Genomic DNA, 23,003 nt, shown 5'->3' on the forward strand with positions numbered 1-23,003 from the left:
AAAATTATTCGAAAATGTAAAAAATAGGGGGAATAAAGTTGAAATTATTAAATAAAGTATTGAATAGAGAGAAATACTTTGGTGTGCTTAATATTTTATCACATTTTCCTTTAATAAAATTTCCTTTATTAAAATTAAAAAAATAGTGGGAAATTAAAAAAAAAAACTTTTTTTTAAGTATAAATATCTAAAATATTTGAAAATTTCTAAAGAAGAAGAGTTAAATACGAAGTCTATTAAAAATATTCGTTTATGTTTTTCTTCATTTACTTTGAAAATTTTATTAAAATTAAGAAAATAGTGGGAAATTAAAAAAAAACTTATTTTAGGTTTCAATTTCTAAAATATTTGAAAATTTCTAGAGAAGAAGAGTAAAATACAAAATCTATTTAAAAATAAATAAAAATTTTTAAAGAAAATTTTTTTAAGAAAATTATTTGAAAATGTAAAAAATAGTGGGAAAATGTTATAAACATTTTAACAAAAAAGCAATTTAAACTTTTTTGAATAAAAATTGTTAATTGTTGTTTAAAAAATAATCAAATATTTTATTTTTTTAAGGATTCGGTTTAAAAATTGTTTAAAATTTTTTAAAAATAGTGGGAAAAAAGTTATTTTAATTTTGAAATAAAAATAATTAAAATATTATAAAAATAAATAATTAAATTTTATTTCAAATAAAAATTTTTAGTTTTTGTTTAATTTTTTAAAAGAAAAGAAAATTCTTTAAAATTAAAGAAATACTGGGAAAAATTATAAAGTTTAAAGTTTTATTAAAGAACTAAGTAGACAAGTTTTAAAAAATTTCCAAAAACATCATTAATTGAATATTCCTCATAAGATTTCCATAAGCTGTTCTTTATTTAATCACAATAAAACCTTTTTAATTTTTTTTAAATACACATGAACTTCTTTTTGTATTAAAATTTAATGCGCAGTTTATTTTTTTGTGCCATTTATATAAAAAGGCCGGTTGAGAAAGTCTGTGTTTTTTTTCGCTTTTTTTGTAGTGGAACGAAAAATGTTTAATTTATGTTAAAATATGGACTCTACTATAACACTTCTCTTTGGTTAATTGTGTTTTTTTGATAAGCTTAGACTTTTTGTTAAGATTTGTTGTTTTTGATTTAGTTTTATAATATAAATTTAAAACACGCTTTAAATATTATTGCTGTTTTGTTTACAAACAAGTTTTAGGCAGAGGGACAGACTTTTTTTGGAATATTTTTTTTTGAATTTTTGAAGAAAACAATATTTAAATGATAAACAAAAAACGTGCGATTTTTTGAAAGAAAAAAAATGCCTAAGCAATTACAACAACAATAAGTAAAGAAATATATAAATTTTATATATAAAAATTATAATTTGCATTAAATTTTGCCAAACACAAGTTTATAATTTCCAACAATAAAACATACATAAAGGGGGAGAATATTAATTTAAAATGAAATTGAAATAAAAAAGTAAAGACTTTGAACTCCATTTTAAATTGAAAACAAGAAGCATTATGAAAGAAAAAAATTTACATTATATTAAAAAGATAATTTAAAGAAGAACTTAAATAACCTACTAATATTAAGAAACCTGATTTTAAGAGAAAAGATTAGAGGATAATTGTCTAAAGTTTGAATACTTGTCTAGTCAGTTAAACTTTTGCTAAAAGTGTAAACTTTTGAACCATTAAATTTTTCATTAGTTAATGATGTTTCCCAAATTTTGTTTACTTTAGTTTAGCATTATAATTAAAACCTCTTTAAAAATGTTATGTGTTTTCTTAAATATCACTTTTCTTATTGTTTTTAGAATGAATTTTTTTTAATATTTTTATATTGAATACAAAACCTTGAATATTTTTCAATATTGTTTTATCTTATTATCTTGCGGAACTATGTTTTAATTTCCTTTTAATGTTCATTATTAGCTTTAAAATTAAAACACAATCTATAGTTTGTGTTTCTTAGCATGTTAGACTTAAGGTTAGAAAACAGTTTTTTTTTTTAATAAATAAAACGTTTTTTTTTTTAAGTAAATATTGACAAACACTTTACAAAAATATTACAACATCAAATAATAAACAAATAAATAAATAAGTTTAGGTAAAAAAACGATCTATTATTGTTTATTTAATATGACATACATTTCAGTTCAAATTTTACCTTGATTTATATTGAAATTTTTAAAATAATTTTGTTTATTTAAGTTTAATTAAGTTTTTCTTATATTTTGTTAATAATTTCTTTATTAAACTTTAATTAAAATTTTTCTTTTTATTTCATTCTATATTCTTTACTCAAAACAGAACTCTACACATAGCCGTCTTATAACCTCAACATCTTCAGCTTTACAAACTAATCATCCAACCAAAAATCAAGCTGGCAAAGCCAATAAAATTTATAATAAGAAATTACAAAACTTATCACGACAACAGGAAGATATTGATAGTGATTCCGATTCAGATGATGAATATGAGCGTAAAAGACAAAATTTAAAACAGAAATACAGCCAAAAGGTAAGTTGAACGATTAAAAATTTTACAAAACTTTTAAAAGGCCCTAAAATTTAAAACAATTAATAAATGGAGGAACCTAAATTAAAAACATTTAATTTGTTAAAAACTGCGTTACGCGTGTCTGAGACGTGTTCATTTTGGCCAACACAACAATACCTAATAAACCATAAATGTTTGGAATTTTAATTTTAAACTTAATTATTATTCTAGACGCGCTAATGTCTCCCAAAATAATAAACTACATATTTTGTTTTGTTTGTTTATAAACAAACATTGCTGTTTTTAGAAACTTTTAGAATTTTTTGGCTAAATTGAAAAAGAAACAGTTTTTTTTTGCATAAATTTTTTTTAAAACTTGTTTGTTTAATAAACATTTAATACAGACATTGAATTAATTAAAAGAAATTAGCATTTTAATAATTATTTAATAAAAAAAGACGAAAATGTTTTAACAAATTAAATTATTAGGGGCTCAGAAATCTAGAACAGATTTTTGTAATTGTTTATATGAAAATTTTTCAAAAATTATAGAAAATTTTTAAACTCTTGGATTTTCTTATTGCTTTGTTATCAATAGAATTTTTATTGCATTTTTTATAAGAAAAATGGAAGTTCAGCAAGCGAAAACATAGTTTTACATGTAATTGTTCATAAATTTGTTTCAATTGCAAATCTTAAATTGTTTTCCAACAATTTCTATAGAAAATTTCTGAATCATTATGAAAACTGGGAGTTCATGAATCTAAAAATGGGAGTTCAGCAATCGAAATTAAATTTTTTGTAAGAACTGTTCTAAAAATTTGTTTCAATTGCAATTCTAAAATTGTTTTACAACTTTTTCTATAGAAAAGACCTTAGAAAGTCGAAAATTTTCTTATTCATTATGAAAACTGGGAGTTCAGGTATATAGAAATGAGCTTTACACTTGTTTCTTTCATAACTTTTTTTTTTAAATTACTGAAATTGTTCTATAAAACCTTCTGTTTTTCACATTACTTTTTTTGTAATGCAAATTTTAATGGGAGTTCAGGAATAAAAAAAAAGTTTGCCAAAGCTTCAAAAACTAATTTCTGTAAGTTTATTTTTTAAAAAGAAGTAACAACCTCGACTTGCTTAATATTTTGATACAAAAATTAAATTTTATTGAAAACGTGGGAATTCAGAAATTCAAACAAAATGCTGCAAAAACTTTAACTGGACCTAAGTATTTCTGCAAATTTAACTTTTAATAATACTCCTAGCTATTAGGAATCAAAAACACCAAAAGTAGTTTAGAAATTTGATAAAAATTAACCACAAATGGGATTTCAGAAATCAATTTTACAAATGCTTTCATATAAAACTAAACAGAAATTCAAAGCAAAGTAAACTTTTAATAAAAACTGGGAGTCCAGAAATCAATTTAATGAAAATTAGAAAATGCAAGTTCAGAAATCAATTTTGCAATTGTTTTAAAAAAAACTACAGAATTTCTGAAATTTTTGGTAAAACTGGGAGTTCAGAAAACATTTTTACAATTAAGGGGAAATTTAACTTTTAATAAGATTAAAGAGTTTTAGAATCTAAAACCGATTTTCTAAATAATTAATAACTTATCCCTTTTTCCCAATTCTCTTCTATTCACAGGGTGATTCTGAATTTTGGCGCCGTAAGATGCGTACTTTACATCGTATTTTAGATGTTAATCGTGATGGTGTGATCTCATTCGATGATTTTACTTTATTGCACAAACGTTTCTCCGATTTGGGACATTTGACACCAGAATTATCTGCCGAATTCTTGGATGTTATGAAACAAACCTGGGAAGAGCAATTTGGTGAAATAACACCCTATAATCTAGTAACAGCTGAACAATTTTTAACCGATCTACATCATCGTTTAAATGATGAGAAAATGTTCAAAAGAGTGGGAAGATTCTTGCCCTATTTGTTCAAGGTAAGTTTTAGAATTACTTAAACAAGGAAACAAATTTTAAATTTCTTTTTTTTTGTTAACCTGCAGGCTGTTGATTATGACCATACCGGCCATTTAGATTTAGATCAATATAAGCTATTCTTCCGTTGCTTGGGCCTCTCCGACGAAGATGCCGCCATTTCATTTGCTGTGATAGATATTAACGGTGACGGCCAGGTGTCACTCAAAGAGTTTGTACACTTGGGCCGTCAATTCTTTTTGACTGAAGATGAAACAAAAATTTCCAAAATGTTTTGGGGTCCCTTAATTGATCATTGACTTGCCGATTATGCCCACGAGGCTATTATATTAATGTTAGCCCGTGGCTCTTGGCAGGATTTCCAACGCTGTTTAGCCATCTTAACATATTTATGCATGAATGCTGTCTACGAAAATTTCCGTGAACATTTTTGGAGCAACGATGATAAAGTCAATAATGAAAATTTATATTTACGTTTATTTTTCTATGTTAATTCTTTAATACTAATAACATTGTCGTGGCATAAATACGATGGTCATGATATTAAGTCGTTTATTGTTAAAAATATTAAAAAATATAATACACTGCGTAAGAAGGCGAAAAAGAAGAGGAAAAGAAAACGTACTAATAATAATGTAATTGTAATGTAAAACATACTTATAGATTTGTAATATTTTTTATTATTATTATTATTATTATTATTATTTTTTTATTAATTTTAAGCAAAAGAATAAAAAAAGAAAGTAAATTTTTGTAAAAGTAAATCATTGTAGAGTTTATTTTTATTTAAATACCCACTATTTTATTAATACGTTTTACTTCCTTTATTTGACCATCAATTTCGGCGGTCCTGTAAAGAGAGGAATAGGGGGGAGAGAGAGAATAAGAGAAAAATGTTTGAGATTACCACAAATGACAAAGACGATGGGTTGATGGTTTAATGGGGATGTTTACAATCGGCTTTAATTGGCAAAAATATTGGTTTTTACTTAACGAAATTCTTCTTATATTGGTTTGAAAAGCAAAACGATAAACTTTCATACACTTTTCATAAAGAATTGGAGACCTTTCTTAATCTTTATAAAACCCAGCAGTTTAACGGGTCAGTAACGAACTACCTATTTACCAAGCATTTAGGGCTATCCCTAGCCACGTGCTACCTAGATAACGAGCTATTTATGTTCTTGCCCTACAAGGGGAAGTTAACTCCATACATTACAATGAGAAAGTCAAGGGTGTCACTCTCTAGATTACTTCACTCTAACTCTCTAGATTACTTGGGGTCTGAAAGGATAGACTTTTCGCTTACTAAGGGCGACACAAAAGTGCCTTTTTTCTGTCTTGAATAATTTTTTAGATGAAAACATAAAAATCCCTTTTCTGGAAAATCTTGAGGCGCCAGTTACAAACTAAATTAGTTTTACAAGCACTTCTTCAAACTTTTGCTAAAAATTTCTTTATAAATCCTAAACTAAATACAACTTTGATTCCTTATATAATAATTTTACGTACTAAAGTTTATCACAGTTAGCGGTATAAAAAAGTTTTGAAATGACTTTAATTTCCATAAAAATATCGCAGACAATTACCCTTAACAAAATGAAAACCATTTGAATTAACTTTATAACAGTTAAAAGCATTATAAAACTTAAGTAAAAACTATTATACTTTCTCACAAAACTAACGAACAATAACTGCACTAATTTTTCATCAAAGTTTGCAACCTAACCTAACTCAGTATAAAAGTTTTTGAATATAACACTTTTAATACTTAAATGATGAATAATTCAACATTGGTGAACAGATTAGCTAAACAATTCAAGACAACAACCTTTAGAAAGGTGTATTCACTAAATTCCTTGCAAAATGCCTAATAACACCGCTTGGTTTAATGAAATATGAAAATAAAAAAGGATTTTTTCAACTTACATTTGCAATATAATTTCCTTAATGGTGCGCTCCTGTGTTTCAGGCAATTCAAAGGTTTTCTTTTTAGAATTCTCCTGATACTTGGAAATCTGTTAAAGAAGTGGGTTAAAATTAAGAATTTAAAGTTCTTTAAAGAATTCCAAGAAATACTTACATGATATAGCTGTTTATTAATAGCTTCTTTGGATTTCTGCAAAGAGTTGACCATATTTTTGGTTAATTTATTAACTCTCTCCACTTCCTGGGCAAATTCTTTTTCAGCCAAAGTATTGCTAGGCAAACAGGTGTTGGCCTGGCGCATAAGATCTTGGCAACTAAAAAGTTAAAGTAATGTAACGATAACACTCAATAAAGCAAATACAAAACTTCATGTGACATCCAGACACTTACCGCTTTGTCAATACCTCCTGTTGATCACTGATCTCCTCAAATCTTTCCGCCAACTTATGAGCTTTATCCCTAATAATTTCACGCTCCCGTTCCAAATCTTCTATATCCTGTTTCTGCTGTTCCTTACACAATTTTATGGTATGTATACGTCGTGCAAATTCTGCTCTTACCAATTCATGACGTTTCAAATATTGTGTTCTCAAAACCTCCACAGCTTGTGTCATTAACTCATAACACTCTTGGGGAGAAGGATTAGCCGATTTATCTAGCGATAAAATGGGTTGTGTTACCGTACGTTTTAATATGTTCTTAACATGATCTACAAAAGAAGGACCCAATATTTGATTTAATTGGGTTTGTTGTAAATCATCATTCTTATTGAGTGCCGTCTCATCTTTGACGTTTATTAAGGGGTCAGTTAATAATTTGGGATCTATGACTAGTTTTAAGCTAATAACTTGACCACTGCTTAGGAGAAGTACAGCACAGGAGGGCATTTGCATGAGAACAAATCCTAAGACAGCATTTATATTCTCACTGGTATCGATCTTGGTGCACACAATGTACTCAGCATGGGAGGGAGTAGACAGAGTATTGATATCGGAATTGACTGTAAAGGAGAACAAAATTTAAAATTTATAAATCTCTATAGTATGGATTATAAACACAACTATGGTCAGGTCTATAGTAGTCTGGACTGTAGTCACGTCTATAGTCGGATATATATTAGACTATAGTCTGGTCTGTACAATGGTCTGGTCTATAATCTAGTTTATAGTCTTGACTATAGTCTAGTCTGATCTGTGGTATTAACTATGTATATAATATACTATAGTCTGGTCTACAGTCTAGACTATGGTCTGGTCTATAGTCTGGTCTACAATCTGGACTAGGGTCTGGTCTATAGTATGAACTATAGTCTGGTCTATAGGGGTCTATAGTGTTGGACTATAGTCTGGTCTATATTCTGCATTATAGTCTGGTTTAAAGGCAGGTATATGGTGTGGTCTATAGGCTGCACTATGGACATGGACTCTTGTCTGGAATATAGTCTGGTCAATAGTTATGAATAAAGTCTGGTTAATAGTTATGAATAAAGTCTATATTATAATGTGGATCTGTTCTATTACCTTCATTTTCTAAATATCTTTGTAATTCTGCAATAAAATTGACGGTAATGACATGCAGACCAGTATTGTGATAAGCAAAGTAACGCAACTCATTGATGAAGTCTCTGGAATAACAAAATGAATGCAAAAATTGTTTTTAAACACGATTAAAGATCGTTCTTACCTTTTCAAATGAATGGGACAATAGTAGGGTTGATGTAATTCCTCCTTGGGTAAACCCAATTCCAATTCGACAGTCTCTAAAACATGTACCGTCCATTCGGAGGGATGTATAATCAAATTTTCATCGACTTCATTAAAGGACTAAACAGAAAACAAATCACAACTTAATATCTTATTAGAAAGATGTTACAAACGAAAATCACTTACATCTTCAGCATTTTCTGCCTCCATAAATAAAGCATGATGTAATTTGCCATTAGTTTCTGCTATAACTAAAGTGGGAGGCAATGAAGGTATAACTAATATGGAACAAGAATCTAAACCATAATTATCTACAGTTGAGGGAGTAATAGTTAAAGGACCCTGTAAACGAGGTCTACAAATAAAAGATGATTAAAATTAAAAGCTTTTTTTCAAAAATTTTGAAAGATTCTCCAAAAATATGTTACATTTTGGAGAACAGTTTAAATTTAGTTTGTCATAGAAATTGTTCCATATACTACCCACCTGTCTGTATCCAAACCCGACATTAGCACATAAATATTGCCATTTTCACGCAATATAACAATAGGCCATTCAATTTTTTCAGCTTTAGCAGAAGGATTCTAAAATATAACATTAAAAATTTTCAAAAATTTCTTTAGAAAAATAGATTTCCTTTTATTTTAGTAATTAAAAAAACATACCTTAATAGTCTCATTGCTAGTAGCTGTAGTTGTCACCGTTCTATTGCTAACCTGACTTAAACGTGTGCTATTCATTAGACTTTTTTGTTCCCTTATAGTGGAGGCATTGCTACTTAAAGTGTTATTCATGTTTGTTGTTTGCATTTCGGCCACATTAACAGCAGGTGCAATATCAAAATCTACGGCAGCCTCACCTAATGCATAAACCGTTGAGGAGTTGGGATTACCATCGGTTTTTAAAGGTATAGGACCCACTTGCCAAACATGGCGTAAGGAGGCATTATCATAAACCCTTTTAGAATGAAAAAAAATAAAAATGAAATTTTTAAAACCGTGTTAAGGTATTTAGTAGAAAAATTTTAGTTTATAAATTAGTTGTTAGTTAATCCCAATTTGTTTTTTTTCTTTTACATTACCTTATAGTATTGTCGCTTAACAACACCAGCAAATGTGAATCTGTGGGTGAGGCTGGATGCCAGCGCAGTTGTCTTAATTCTAAATGTGGATTATTTGTAAAGAAATGACCATCTAAATTGGAGGCTCTGTGGAATAGAATAAACATAATAAAAAATTACAAAATATTTGCAGAATTAAAATAAAATTTTGTAAAATATGTTTAGGTTTTAGGTAAAGACTTAAAGCGTAAAGTTTTAAATTGTAAAGACTTATGTTGTATTTGTTTAGGATAAAAAGTTATTTGGAAATATAAAGAGAACAAGTTAAATGTTTTGGGAAATAAGTGAAAAAGAATGTTTAAGTATTTGTTGTTATATTATGAACTATAACCAAGTATATATCTTAATCTGGACTATAGTCAGAATTATGCTATAGTATGAGCTATTGCCTGAACTATTGTCTAAAATGTAGGCCGATCAACCGTATTCTTGTATGGACCATAATCTGGACTGTATAGAGCTATTGTCTGAACTATTGTCTAAAATATAGTCTAAACTCTAGGCTGATCTACAGTCTGAACTATAGTATGGGCTACAGTCTGAACAATAGTCTGGGCTACAGTTATAACTACAGTCTAAACTATATTCTGAACTATAGTATGGACTACATTCTGGATTATAGTAAGGCTATAGTTTGGAAATTAAAGTTCCGACTATAATTTGCACTACACTATAGTTTTGACTTTAGTCTGGGCTACAGTTTGGACTATAGTAAGTACTAAAGTTTGCACTATATTCTGGACAATATTTTGGGCAATAGTCTGGAATATAGTGGGTTATATTATGGACTGTAGAAGTATATTTCAAACTATAGTTTAGACTTTGATTATTACACTTTGTACTACAGTCTGGACTTGAGTTTACAATATAGTCTAGACAATAGTTTGGACTTGTCTGGGCTATAGGCTATACCTGACTGAAATCTTGCCTATAGCATAGTCTTGCCGTTTGGGATGTAGTCTTAACTATAGTTTCTACTATTGACTTGAGTATAGTTTGGACAATAATCTTGACTATAGTTTGGACTATAGTCTTGACTATAGTTTGGACTATAGTCTTGACTATAGTTTGGAATATAGGCTTGACTATAGTTTAGACTATAGTCTTTACTATAGTATGGACTATAATCTTGACTATAGTCTTGACTATAGTCTTGACTATAGTTTGGACAATAGTCTTGACTATAGTTTGGACTATAGTCTTGACTATAGTTTGGACTATAGTCTTGACTATAGTTTGGACTATAGTCTTGACTATAGTTTGGAGTATAGTCTAGACTATAGTTTAGGCTATAGTTTTGACTATAGTATGTACTATAGTCTTGACTGTACTTTGGACTATAGTCTTGCCTATAATTTAGACTATAATTTGGACTATAGTTTAAACTATAGTCTGGACTATAATTTGTTCTATAGTCATAACTATAGTTTGCACAGTAGTTTGTGCTATAATTTGGACTACAACCTGGACTATAGTCAAATCTAAAGTGTAGACTATAGTCTGAACTTAGTATTAACAACATTTTTCTTTCTTAAAAAAATGTCCTTTTTAAAATTATAATTTATTTATAGCCAAATGCTTTTAATAACTCCGCCCAACATGTTACTATTAGAGGGAGTTACCACTCTGTTACATTTTTTCTTCAAAGTGAAATTTTTAAAATAATTTTAACAAAGCAACTGTATAACCACATATCATTATCTAACCGGCAAAGGATTTACGCTTAATAAAAAGACACACATACATACACATACTACAAGCAAATAAATTTTAACTTGAAAAAAAAGATAGAAAACCCCAAAAAATTAACGTTTTTTATAAATTGTTTTAAAAATGACAAGAAAAAATTACTCAAAAAAAAAAAAAAAAACATTAATGTAAAAGTAAGCAAAAATCTATTAAAGCAGTAAGAGTAAAAGGACATGGGACACTTTTTTGAAATAAAAATAAAAAAACACACATTAACCAAGACCCCACCCACTTAAAAAAGGAACTTAATATAGTAATAGGCGAAAAAAAATAAAAGGATATTAAAACAACTGCATATGCAAATAATACGCGCTCATTATGCGCATTTGCCGCAGGATATACAACATATAAATAAAGCTTGTTGTTGGTGCTACTAACAGCAGCTACTCTTTCTTTTTGCTAGATATTTTGCTAACAGAAAAAAGCTAATAATTTTAAAAATTTTTTAACAACCAAATATGTGTGTGTGTTTTTTTTGCGAATGCAAGGCTAAAAAAGGACATTTCCAAACCAAAAAATGTTTTTTTTCTACTAGAATTTTTTAAATGTTTAACGAAAAAACGCATGCTTATGAAATTTATTTGTTTAAATTATATGCATAAAACAGAGCAGGGAGGTGTGTGTAGTTTGCTAGAGAGAAAAAAAAATACAGGACATTACACACATTATAATCGTTGACATAAAGGAAATGTATGAAATCACAAGAACTAAAGGAACAAGAAACAGTAGGAAAAAAATTGTAACACGAAAAGCTGAAACCTAAATGCATTTAGTTTCACCGAGTGGGTGTTGTACATATGGATGATACACAACTTCTCAGGGGTTTTTTTCTATTTCGCCTGTTTTTTTTTCTTTTACAGACAAATACTTACATTTTGGTTTCAATATTTTATGTTATAATTTCTTGTTGTAGTTGCTATTTTAAATTTATATGTTTTGCAGCTTGGAAGAAACTACAGTAGATAATAAATAAATAGCAGTATTGTGGTTTTTTGTAAAAAACATAAAATTCTCATTTAAGCGTTTTTTTCACATTGACCAGAACCTCTGGATACTTCCCCCCGGGGGCATGGTACCTTGGCGAGACCTCCGCCTTGGTGTTATTGCAATCCCGGGGTATAAAGAGGTGGCCAATACCTCCAGTCTGGCCGGTACTGAAAAATTGGTTACAGTCTACTGCTTGGCTTAGTCCTTGCATAGATTACCAGAGTTCAGACCAGAGCAACGCATAATCTGGTACTACGGGTGGCCCGCAGGACTATGACCTGGCTGGTCAGTTGGCCATCCAATGGTCAGAGATTAGATAGCTCGAGTACTTCAGCAAAGTACTTTTGCATGGACCGGTCAAAGCCGATGTACAAAAATTGCCACCTGAGTACTTCATTGAAGAACAAAAGTTCACGTTAAAACTCTCGATAGTCATTAGTTTGAATACTAAATACAAAATTAAACTTTTTATTGAAAATTTTTAAAATTTCAAATAAGCGTTTTTTTTTTGCAAAAATGTTTAAGCGAGTTTTTGAAATGACTAAAAAGTCAGTTTTGGATTATAAATTAATTTATAATATTTAAAAAACGAATTTTTAATGATTTCAGCGTAAAATATCATTAATTTTTTATAAGTGATTTTTCGTAAAAGTTAAAGCGATTTTTCGAAATTCAAAACATTCAATGAATTTACGATATAACAAGAAGCATTTTGAAGAGATACAAGTGCAAAACCATTTTAATGTTTAAATAAAAGATTTTTTCAAACATTTTTCTGGAATTTTGAATTTTTTGCGAAATATGTTTAAAATCAAGTGATTTTTTTCAAAATTTAGGCGTTTTTAACTATTAGAGGTTTTTCAAAAGATGAATATTTAGTTACTTTAATGTTTCATAATAATTAGGAATTTAAAAAGTAAAATCTTTATGTTTTTAGCAAAAATTTTTCAAAAATTTAAATAAGCGCTTTTTCAAAAATATTTTAGCGATTTTTTTTGAAATTAAAAAAAATTTATTTTAATAGGTTTTTAATTAATATCTAATAATAAAAACTAATATTAAAAACTTAAGCGACTTTAAATCATTGTTTACAAATAAGCGATTTTTCCTAAATGTTTAAGCGATTTTTCAAAATTTAATAAAAACCGATTTTAAGGTTTTACAATCATTAAGGATTTGTAATAATAATAAAATTTTATGTTTTAGCAAAAACTTTCAAAATTATAAATAAGCGATTTTTCGAAAATATTTAAGCGATTTTTCGAAATTTAAAAAATTTTGTTTTTGATTTTATTTTTTATTTTTAATAATTTTTAATATAATAAAAACTACATTAACAACTTCGATGAGTAAAAAATAATTAATTTTAAATTAGCGTTTTTTCGATTTTGTTTAACAAGTTTTTTTTTGGAAAATTTTAAACTTATGACTTTAAGCTGGAAAAACTGCTATTTTTCTTAACACCGCTGCATGTCCTGTTTTTTTAATATACATTTTATTTACAGATCTTTCTTTCCATCTCTTTTGCAGTTTATTCCAACTCATATACCATGTCCATTGAAACATCTTTCATTATGTAAATGCACGCTTTAAATATGTACAACCAAATGTGAATTTAGCTTTATACATTTTTTTTTTGCTACTTTGTATTTAGTTCGTTGTTTCTTTTTTTTATAATAATATATTTAAAACATACTAGATTTTATTTCTTGTTAACAAATCGTGGCATTTGTTTATATATATTTTTTTATATCCTCTCTAGCACATATGATGTTAATGTATGTATGATAAAGAGGAAGGTAGTGGTAGTGGTGTAGGTTTCACTATATTTTTGTTAAAATTATATTGCAACTGGGAGTTTGGGATTTATACTTTGCCATTTTTCATGTTAAACATTTGGTCTTGGTTGCTATTTTTTCGACCAACTCGCTTGCCTATTATTGTGTAACGTATTAAACGTGTTTTATCTTTCACTAAAAGCTGTTAGTTGTTTTTTTTCATAATACACGTCCTAAGTCTACATTTTGGTCATACTAAAATAGAGAAATGATTTAAAAGGTTGTTGGTTTTTTTTTTCCCAGAGTGTGTTATTGTCCAAACTCAGCCGTTTATATCAAGGTTTTATGGACTTCAAACAAACGTACGTACGCACCTTGTGCTGTAATGTGTCAATGCTTTTGGGGGCTTTGCTGTCAAAGGATAATAGAGAATGAATAAAAAAAACAAAGAAGCAGTAGTTCTTTTAGTGGCCTTTAAAAAAATTAAATAATGCCAATCGAGCTCAATTGTTAGCTCTTTATCCCCTTCCCAAAATTGATTCATTTGTAGGTTATATATAGGTGTAAACATAGCCTAAAACAAGCAAAGCTTTGGTTGTAGCTCTTTGCTCAACCAAAACTTTATTGAATCACTGGATTTTATGTAGACCTTATATAGTTTGATAACAGATAAAGCTTCGATTAAAGCTTTTTATTTAAACCAAAATTTTGCTGGTGTGAACACAGTCTAAATAAGGCTTTGTTTATAAATCTTAATTTAATTTATTACTCCGGCAATATTAGAGTTTTGTGTGAACATAGCAGAAATTTCCGTTATAACTCTAAATGGTCTACTTGCTATTTAAATCGCGGAGTTTCCTACAGTCAAAGTCTAGCTTCAATGAAATTGGATTATGCTTCGTTTGTAGCTTTTTATTCGCTGCCAAATATGCTTTAAATGTAAGTCATTTATAGGTGTGAACATAGCACTAATTAGGTTTTAATTTTAAAATTAATTTAAATCAAACATCTTTTTAAATAACAACGTTTTCTACAGCCCAAGTCTAGCTTCAATGAAATCGGATTATGCTTCGTTTGTAGCTTTTTATTCACTCCCAAATATGCTTTAAACGTAAGTCATTGATAGGTGTGAACATAGCACAAATTCATTTTAAAACTAAATTTAGTCTACAATCTCTTTAAGTGACAATAGTTTCTACGATCTTGGTGTAGCTTCATCCCTATCGCCAATAGAAGTGAAAATTTTGTTCCCTTTGAAATTTTCATTCCCCTCGAAGGGAAAATTGCTATTGTGAACTTGTTGTCAACAATTCATTCACAATAGTTGATTTTGTATGGAACGGCTGTTCAATGTTTACAAAATTTCATCAAGAATTTTCACGACAAAAAAGTTAGTGAAGGAAAAAAGTGAAAAGGCTATAACCTTTATACAGTCCAAATTAGTGTAAACTGTAAGACCTTACTATAATCCAATTGTTGTTATTGTGAATGGTGTTAACATGATGAAATTTCTCATTGTAAAGCTTAACAATTTTCTATAATTTTCTTTTCGATTGTTTTACAACAAAAAATACCTAAATTGTTCATTTCATTCTACTTGACAAAACAATCAAAGGTCTCTCTCATTTGTTTTTCAGTATTTCATTTCAACACTTTTTTTAAACGTTATAAAGCGATTCTAAAGATTTGGAAAATTACTATAAATGCAACCGGAATTTAGGCTTTGTAAAGCAATACAACAACAAGTACAAGCAACTCAAGTATTTATATTTGAAAATACAAAACAAAAAAATTATGTAAAAAAATATATACAAATTTGTATAAAAAAACTGAAACCAGAGAGGCAACAGCCTTTTGCTATATAAATATATAAAAAAACGAATGAGTGTGAATATATTCCATAACATCTTATATACAACCATCATCATCATCATCTGCATTACAAGCAAGCAACAAGAACGTACTTCACCTACTTTGTGCAACAAAATGCAACAACAATACTTTATACTGGTAAAACAAAATTAAGGTAGGAAGGGAGTTGAAGGTTTGTATAGAAAAAAATTATTATTATTAAATATTTTAACCCTTACAAAATGTTGATTACAAAACTGTTTGATTTTTTTTTGCTTTTAGTAAGTGTTTAATTTCTTCTTCAAAACTTAATTGTTTTAGAATTTGTTGTATTGTTTTCTAAACCTTTATACTTTTGCCTCCATTCTATAAACCAGTGTCATTCACAGTTTTCTTATTGTTTTTTTTTTGCTCAAGGAAAATGTCATAGAAATTATTTGTTATTAGGGAAAACAATTATTTTAAAATAAAATAAAAATATAATTTATGTTTGTTTCAAAAGCTTTTTTTGTGTTTTATGAACAAAAAAAAAAAAAAAACAAAAAATCAACAAAAATTATAAACTGTACATTAGAGAAATTAACATAAATTTAAATTAATTTTTATGAATTTCAGTTTTTTTATTGTAATAAAACGACACCAAGAGTTAGTAATTGTTAGCCCAAAGTATACAATAGAGAGAGAGAAAGAAATAAACCAGTGAAATTTTGAACAGCTTGAAAGTTTCCCCTAATGAAAGTGGCTGCATTTCGATAATGATCTATTAGTGGATCATTTCAGTTCGTAAATGATCTATTGGTGGATAATTTCAATTTGTAAATGATCTCTTGGTAAATCATTTCAGTTTGACTATGATCGATTGGTCGATCATTTAAATTCAATAATGATCTCTTGGTTGATCGTTTCAGTTTGACAATGATCTTTTATTAGATCATTTCAAAAATGATCTATTGCTTGATCATTTCCAGGAAGTTTTAAAGTTCGTTTCAGTTTGGCAATGATCTATTGGTTGATCATTTCAAAAATGATCTATTGCTTGATCATTTCCAGGAAGTTTTAAAGTTAATATTGATAGATCATTCCAGTTTGACAATGATCTATTGGTAGATCATTTCAAGTTTGTTTTATATTTATATTAGAATTAGAATAGAATTATATATAGAAATTTTAATTCCTCCAATAGTTCATTGATAGTCTATCATTATTTGGGGTGAAGGTTTAGTTTCAGTTCGAATATAATGCACTGGTGATAGCTTCAGTTCAAAAATGATCTATTACAGGATCATTTTAGTTCGATAATAATCCATTTTTTAATTCAAAAATGATCTAATGGTTGATCATTTCAAGTTAAAGTTGTACAGTTTATATTAGAAGCAAGTCTTTATTTGGTTTCCTTAACAGTTAATTGATATTCTATCACACTTAGGTTGATGGGTTCGTTTCCCACCAAATATTCTAAATGATCTTTTAGTGGATCTATTCAGATCGACAATAATATATACGCTGATCATTTCATTTCAAAAATTATCTATTGGTTATCATTTCAAGTAAAAGTTATAAAGTTTACATTAGAAACATGTCTATCTTTTGTTAGTCTATCTCTCTTGGGGTGAAGGGTTTGAATCCTAACCAATACTCTAATCCATTAGCAACGATCGTATAATTACCATGACCATAAAAGTTGTAAAGTTTATATTAGAAAGATTTCAAACTTTGATTTTCCCAAAATTTCATTGTTTGATCATTCTTAGGTTCCAAGTATTCAAATACGTTTCAAATCAACAATCGTAAGTTTATATTGATGATCGTGCTAGTTTAACAGGTTATAATTAAATTGCACTAAACCAATACAGTTCATTTATAATAACAATTTTTTTGCTGGGTTATCTTCCAAGTGTCCGGAGTACTAAAATTCATAGTAATGTCACAAAATTCAAAAATGTATGAATTATAATAGAAACAAAAAAAAAAAAAAAAAAATAATAAAGAAATATATGGAATAGAGAGACACAAAAAAAAATGAAACGGGGCAACATAATTTTCAATTAAATTATGTTTACACACACTTTGTTTTATTTCAACAATTCGTAAATTTTTTTTTATAATAATAATAATTGTATGTGAAGAGAGTACATACACTGAGAGAAAGAAAATTAGTTAAAATCAAAGTGAAATATACTTTTGCAGAATTTCGAATTTAATTGCAAAAGAAAGAAAATAACTCAAATTTAGTATTTGCACACAGAAGGTACCAAATTGACACCAAAGTGTTTATAATTCTTCAATAACATTAGTTTTCAAAGTACATAAATACTTACGACAACTTTATGTTTTTATATAACGTGACGTTGTCAATATTACAACAAATTCGTTGTCGAAATCTAAATTTTATACACATCCGTTATATAAATATTAAACCTCACTATTGACAATGAATTGTTGACAACGTTGCGTTATCTGACAACATATTGTTGTCGTACGTATTTATATACCTTGTCAACGGATGTTATTGAAAAATTATAAACACTTTGGTGTCAAGCGTCAAGCGTGTATATTTGGTTTTCCCTCTTTGTACAGCCCAAGTTTAACTTTTTTATTTTTTAGGATTTTCTTAAGAAATTTTGTTTCAGTGTATTAATTAGTATTTTTTAACAGGTGGTGTCCTATAGTTAGTCTGTTAATAAAACACATATTTACGCATATAAAAGTAATATCTTCCATTTGTTGTCTGAGAAATTTCTTCACCTTTTTTTCGCCCTCCAAACCCAGAGTTAATAATTATCACTCCAGCTCAAAGAAGTTTATATAAAGAAGAACTAATAGAACGAAATCCTTCCTAACTCTGTGGTCAAAAAGTTTATGATTTCAAAAAATTAAAAAAGAAAATAGAAAAAATATTATATATTTACAAAAACGCGTATATTTTTCATGTCATATGACTGTCGTTTTTCATTTAGAATTTACAGAAAGAAAGCAGCAAAAAGTTAAATAAATGTTTGGAAAAAAAGGGAAAATATTCATTCATAAATTAATTAATTAAATGAGAAAAGAGAAAATCAACAACAATTTAGATAAAGTTAAATAGAAGGGGGAAGAAACACAAAGAAAACATTGAAAATCCATTATTATCAAGGACAGTTTTTTGTAATTATAAAATATTTTCTGCAGTAAAAGTAAATATTACTTTTTTTAAATAACTTACAAGTACCTATTAAGTTTAACTAAAAATATATATTTTTAATACTTTAAAAGTACCTAAACAGAGGGAAAAACCCGATAGAAAAGTACCGATATTGATACAATCCGTTGTCAATAGTGAGCATGCTACGTTAGTTAACATAAAGACAAGGGATGTGTATAAAATTTAAGTAACATCTAGTTATCATTTTGACAACCATCGTAGTTATTTAGACACATCATAGTTGTAATATCGACAGCGAATTGTTGCAATTTTGACAACGTTGCTGACTAAATAGTGTGAAAGGATGTTACTGAAAAGTAATAAACAACTAGGTGTCAATTTGATACCAGACGTGTATAATTAGAAAACGTATCTCTTTCTTAAAAAATTACTTTTATTTGGACACATCATAGTTGTAATTTCGACAAAGAACTGTTGCAATTTTGACAACGTTGCTGACTAAATAGTGTGAAAGGAAGTTACTGAAAAGTAATAAACAACTAGGTGTCAATTTGATACCAGACGTGTATAAATAGAAAAAAGTATCTTTTTCTTAAAAAGTACTTTTTTAAAAAGTCCTAAATCTCGTTACATCTTTTAATTTACTTTAAAAAATTTAAGAGTGTAATGTTTACAATTTAAGCCTCTAATTACTAAAATGAGCCATTTATGAAACATAGTTTCCCGTTTTTTTATTTTAGTTAAACATTTTTCCATGTTCTGGGATTTAAAATGTTTGCACTATTTACAAAACACATTTACATATTTTTTTGGGTACTATTTTTTTTGTTTTGTTCTGTAGTAACTCATACATATGATTATGATTATCAAGAGTACTTTATATTATAGTTTAAAAGCAAAAAAAATCCCTAATCTCTACCAATGTGTAGGGTGTAAAATCGCATTGTGCTTAATGCAATGGAAATTTATTTATTTTAATTATTACTTTTATATATATTTAAATAGTATTTAAGGTAATAAAAAAAATCAAATGAAATAATTTATATGGTTTTTCAATTAATTTGAATTTTAGGTTTTTGCCGGCAAACCATCATTTTAACCATAATTAAATAATATAATTTATTACAAATTAAAATGTTACAATATTCCCAGTAATACATAAATATTTTATTTTTTTTATTTGCAAAAACCCAATTTTGTTGTAATCACTTGCAATTCAATTCGTTTTACCAAATTTCAACTAATTTCCATTTCAATTAACTTTTAAAATGTAATTTAAAACATTAACAAAATGGAGTAATATTTTTTTACAAACATTTCTCCATTTACAGATACACAGATAGAACATCAGCGCAAAAAAAGAAAGTTATATAAAACTGGACTGGTTTATAAATTACAGTGGTTTATACCAGTCCTATTTTGTTTGTAATTGACTTTATACAATACAAAGTTTATTTGGTTTTTCTACAGTACAAATTACCCTCAGTGTTAGAACAATCCAAAATTTAGCTTCAATTATTTATTGATCTTAAACTTAATTCAACATATAGACCTAATATCACTGAAATCGTATAACCTTACACAACCTTTGACAGTATTCGAAGGTTCTAATGTTTTACAATATTTAATGGAAACTTCTTTTGTGGATCTTTATACAGTCCAAATTTTAGTCTAAATCTTTCATAGGTCCATTTTTGCTGAAATTGTAAGGCCTTAGACAATATTCAAACATTTATGCAGTCCTTATTTGAGTTTATACAGTTCAAATTTCGCTTCCATCTATTGTTGTTATGCTGTCTAACTTTTGATTCAGTTCTAGGTCTATATACATAGGTAGATTCTTACAGTTACAGTCCAAATTGCTTTCAATATCAGTTCTTTATACCGTCATAACATCTGATCGTTATAAAAGTCAAATTTAGCTTCAATCTTGAGTCTTCTTAGTCCAAATTTAAACATAAATTAATCAATCTATCGTAGGTGTTTATGTTGAACAAAATAGGGCTTTATTCGTAGAAGCTAATTCAGTCTAAATTTTACTTAAATCGTTGTTGGTCTTAATAGAGTACAAGTTACAAATAAATTAATCCTATCTTTGATGCTTATACAGTACAAGTTTACTATCGCTTATGTTAAGTATCTAAGTTTAATCCTATTTTGTTAAGTCTTTATACAGTCCAAATCTTACTTAATTGCCAGGGGTTTATTCAGTTCAAATAAAACTTCAATGGAGAGTTGTATGAAAATTACTTAAATGCTTGGTCTTTATAGAGTCCAAAAAGAACATTATACAGTCCAAATTAGCTATCAATCTCAGGCTTTAATATAGTCCGAAATAACTTCAATCGTAGATATATGTGGTGCCAAATGAAGTTTATTAATCGTATAAGCTTATACAGTCAAAATTAATTTAAATTTTAAGTCTTTATACAGTAAAAATCTTACTTAATTGCCTAGGGCTTATGCAGTCCAGTTGAAACTTTAGTCGAAATTATTTAATCATTTTAAATCTGAATTAAATATTAGGTCCTTATCTTTTCCCAATAATCTTTCAATCATACAGTTCAATTATACAGTACACATTAAATTCTAATCACACATTAAATTCTAATACAGTCCAAATTTAACTTTAACAAATCGTTTTACAATCCAAATTAACTGTAATCGTAGCTGCAGCCGTTGTTCCTACTACAGTCTTAAATTAACCCCAATTTTAGTTCACCATATAGTCCATTAGTTCCTTATATACATCAAGTCAATCAAAGGATTTTGTAAAGTCCAAATGACGGAATGAAATTTTTGCCTAAATTTTTGAAATCTTAACCACTGTTCCACCTTGCCTTCACATCATCATTATCACTGGTCTAATTGACATCATCATCAACATTTGTTGTAACAATCAACATGCAACACACAGTCAAGGCTAATAAAATATATAGAAAATATTGTAATAACAACAACAGGTTACTTACAACAAACTACCTTGCAACACAAAAAATAAAGGTAACAAACTCTCAAATAACCGTATAAGAACCCAAAAGAAAGAAACAAAACAGTTACTAAAACCCAAAATAGATAGACAACGATGATGATGGCCATGATCAGGCAAATGCAATTGGAGACGACTGGTTGTAGTAACAGCTAACCTGCTCTAATCCTACGCTACTTCATTGCCAGCTAACGGACAATGGTATAAACGAATCATTCGCATGGTTGATTTTTACTATAACAATCACTCTTTACTCAATTCAACATTGGTTTTTTTGCCAACCATAATGCTGTTGCTGCTGCTGCTGCTTTAGCTGCGTATGGGAGTAGCTTCCCGGTTAGGTTGAATATATATATTTTTTTAACTAAATACTCTTGTATAACATATTTGTATACAAGTAATTTTCAGCTACCTTTTAGCTGCAAGTATGTATTTATTTGTAGATTTAATATTACTACCAACGACTTACTAAGAGTTTACTACTCAAATGGCTTAAAGGCAAGTTCGCATTTTTTTTTTTGTTTAAATCAAGGTATTCCTCCTTCTGTTCTACATTCATTGCTCTACAACAGTCAAAATAGTCATTAAGTCAAATTCAGATTTGAAAATTTCACTACATCATCCATTGTAAGGTTATAGTGTGCAAAATTTTTAAGGTATTCATACAAACAGTGGGTGAGAAAAGTAAAGGGACAAAAACAGGGATAACTAAATGAATTTGAAAAATACTTTAATAACTAAATAAGAAAATTATTTTCGAAAAAAGGGAATATGATTGAAGTTCCTTATTAACTGTGTTACCACTTATGCGATCCACTATTCCGCACACTTTTTAGTTTTTCTTCTTTATATGTACTGTATGTTATTCTACAGTAGTAACTTCAAATAGTTATAATAATTTTATTTTTTTTTTTTTCAAATTTTCTCTCTGTACAAATGGTTATTGTTTTAGTCCCTATCCCTTAAAAACTCTTTTATGGGGTTCTGTGTTTGTATATGGGTTGTTATATAATTGGTTTGGTTTTTGGTCTCTGTGTGTGTGTGTATAAAAACGAAACGGTTCGTTTATCAGTAATCAAAATTTAAATTATTTCAATTAGTCAAAAACAAAATTATTATAGCTTGAGGTGTGTTGGCTGTTTTACTTTTATCTTGTCAAAGAGTATATAAAAACTATTAGTTTTTTTGAGGGTTTAAATTAGAGTTTAAAAGGCTGATGATGGCCTTAGAAGTTTATAGGTTTTTAAATACTGTTGAAAAATATCATAATTAACCATGGCAAAGTTTTGATTTGTCTTCAAATGTTAGATTTA

At 28.0% G+C, this 23,003-nt stretch overlaps 2 protein-coding genes across 3 annotated transcripts in view; one reads left to right on the forward strand and one right to left on the reverse strand.

Moving 5' to 3' along the window:
• The window catches only part of LOC111682823 (sarcoplasmic calcium-binding protein), a 5,406-nt gene extending 665 nt beyond the window's left edge, over positions 1-4,741 (forward strand). The window contains exons 2-4 of the mRNA XM_023444812.2: positions 2,314-2,509; positions 4,136-4,444; positions 4,511-4,741. Coding sequence (XP_023300580.2) covers positions 2,314-2,509; positions 4,136-4,444; positions 4,511-4,741 — 736 coding nt within the window. The remainder of the gene's footprint in view (positions 1-2,313; positions 2,510-4,135; positions 4,445-4,510) is intronic.
• LOC111682821 (nuclear pore complex protein Nup88) overlaps positions 4,250-23,003 on the reverse strand; it is a 226,818-nt gene continuing 208,064 nt past the window's right edge. For both annotated transcript variants that reach the window (XM_046945790.1, XM_023444810.2), the window contains 10 exons: positions 9,156-9,281; positions 8,740-9,031; positions 8,561-8,658; positions 8,261-8,429; positions 8,055-8,194; positions 7,892-7,995; positions 6,762-7,371; positions 6,526-6,685; positions 6,372-6,460; positions 4,250-5,292 (listed from right to left, as the gene is read on the reverse strand). In XM_046945790.1, coding sequence (XP_046801746.1) covers positions 5,229-5,292; positions 6,372-6,460; positions 6,526-6,685; positions 6,762-7,371; positions 7,892-7,995; positions 8,055-8,194; positions 8,261-8,429; positions 8,561-8,658; positions 8,740-9,031; positions 9,156-9,281 — 1,852 coding nt within the window. In that variant the 3' untranslated portion in view covers positions 4,250-5,228. The remainder of the gene's footprint in view (positions 5,293-6,371; positions 6,461-6,525; positions 6,686-6,761; positions 7,372-7,891; positions 7,996-8,054; positions 8,195-8,260; positions 8,430-8,560; positions 8,659-8,739; positions 9,032-9,155; positions 9,282-23,003) is intronic.

Source organism: Lucilia cuprina, chromosome 3 (assembly GCF_022045245.1).
Source record: "Lucilia cuprina isolate Lc7/37 chromosome 3, ASM2204524v1, whole genome shotgun sequence".
NCBI lineage: Eukaryota > Metazoa > Arthropoda > Insecta > Diptera > Calliphoridae > Lucilia > Lucilia cuprina.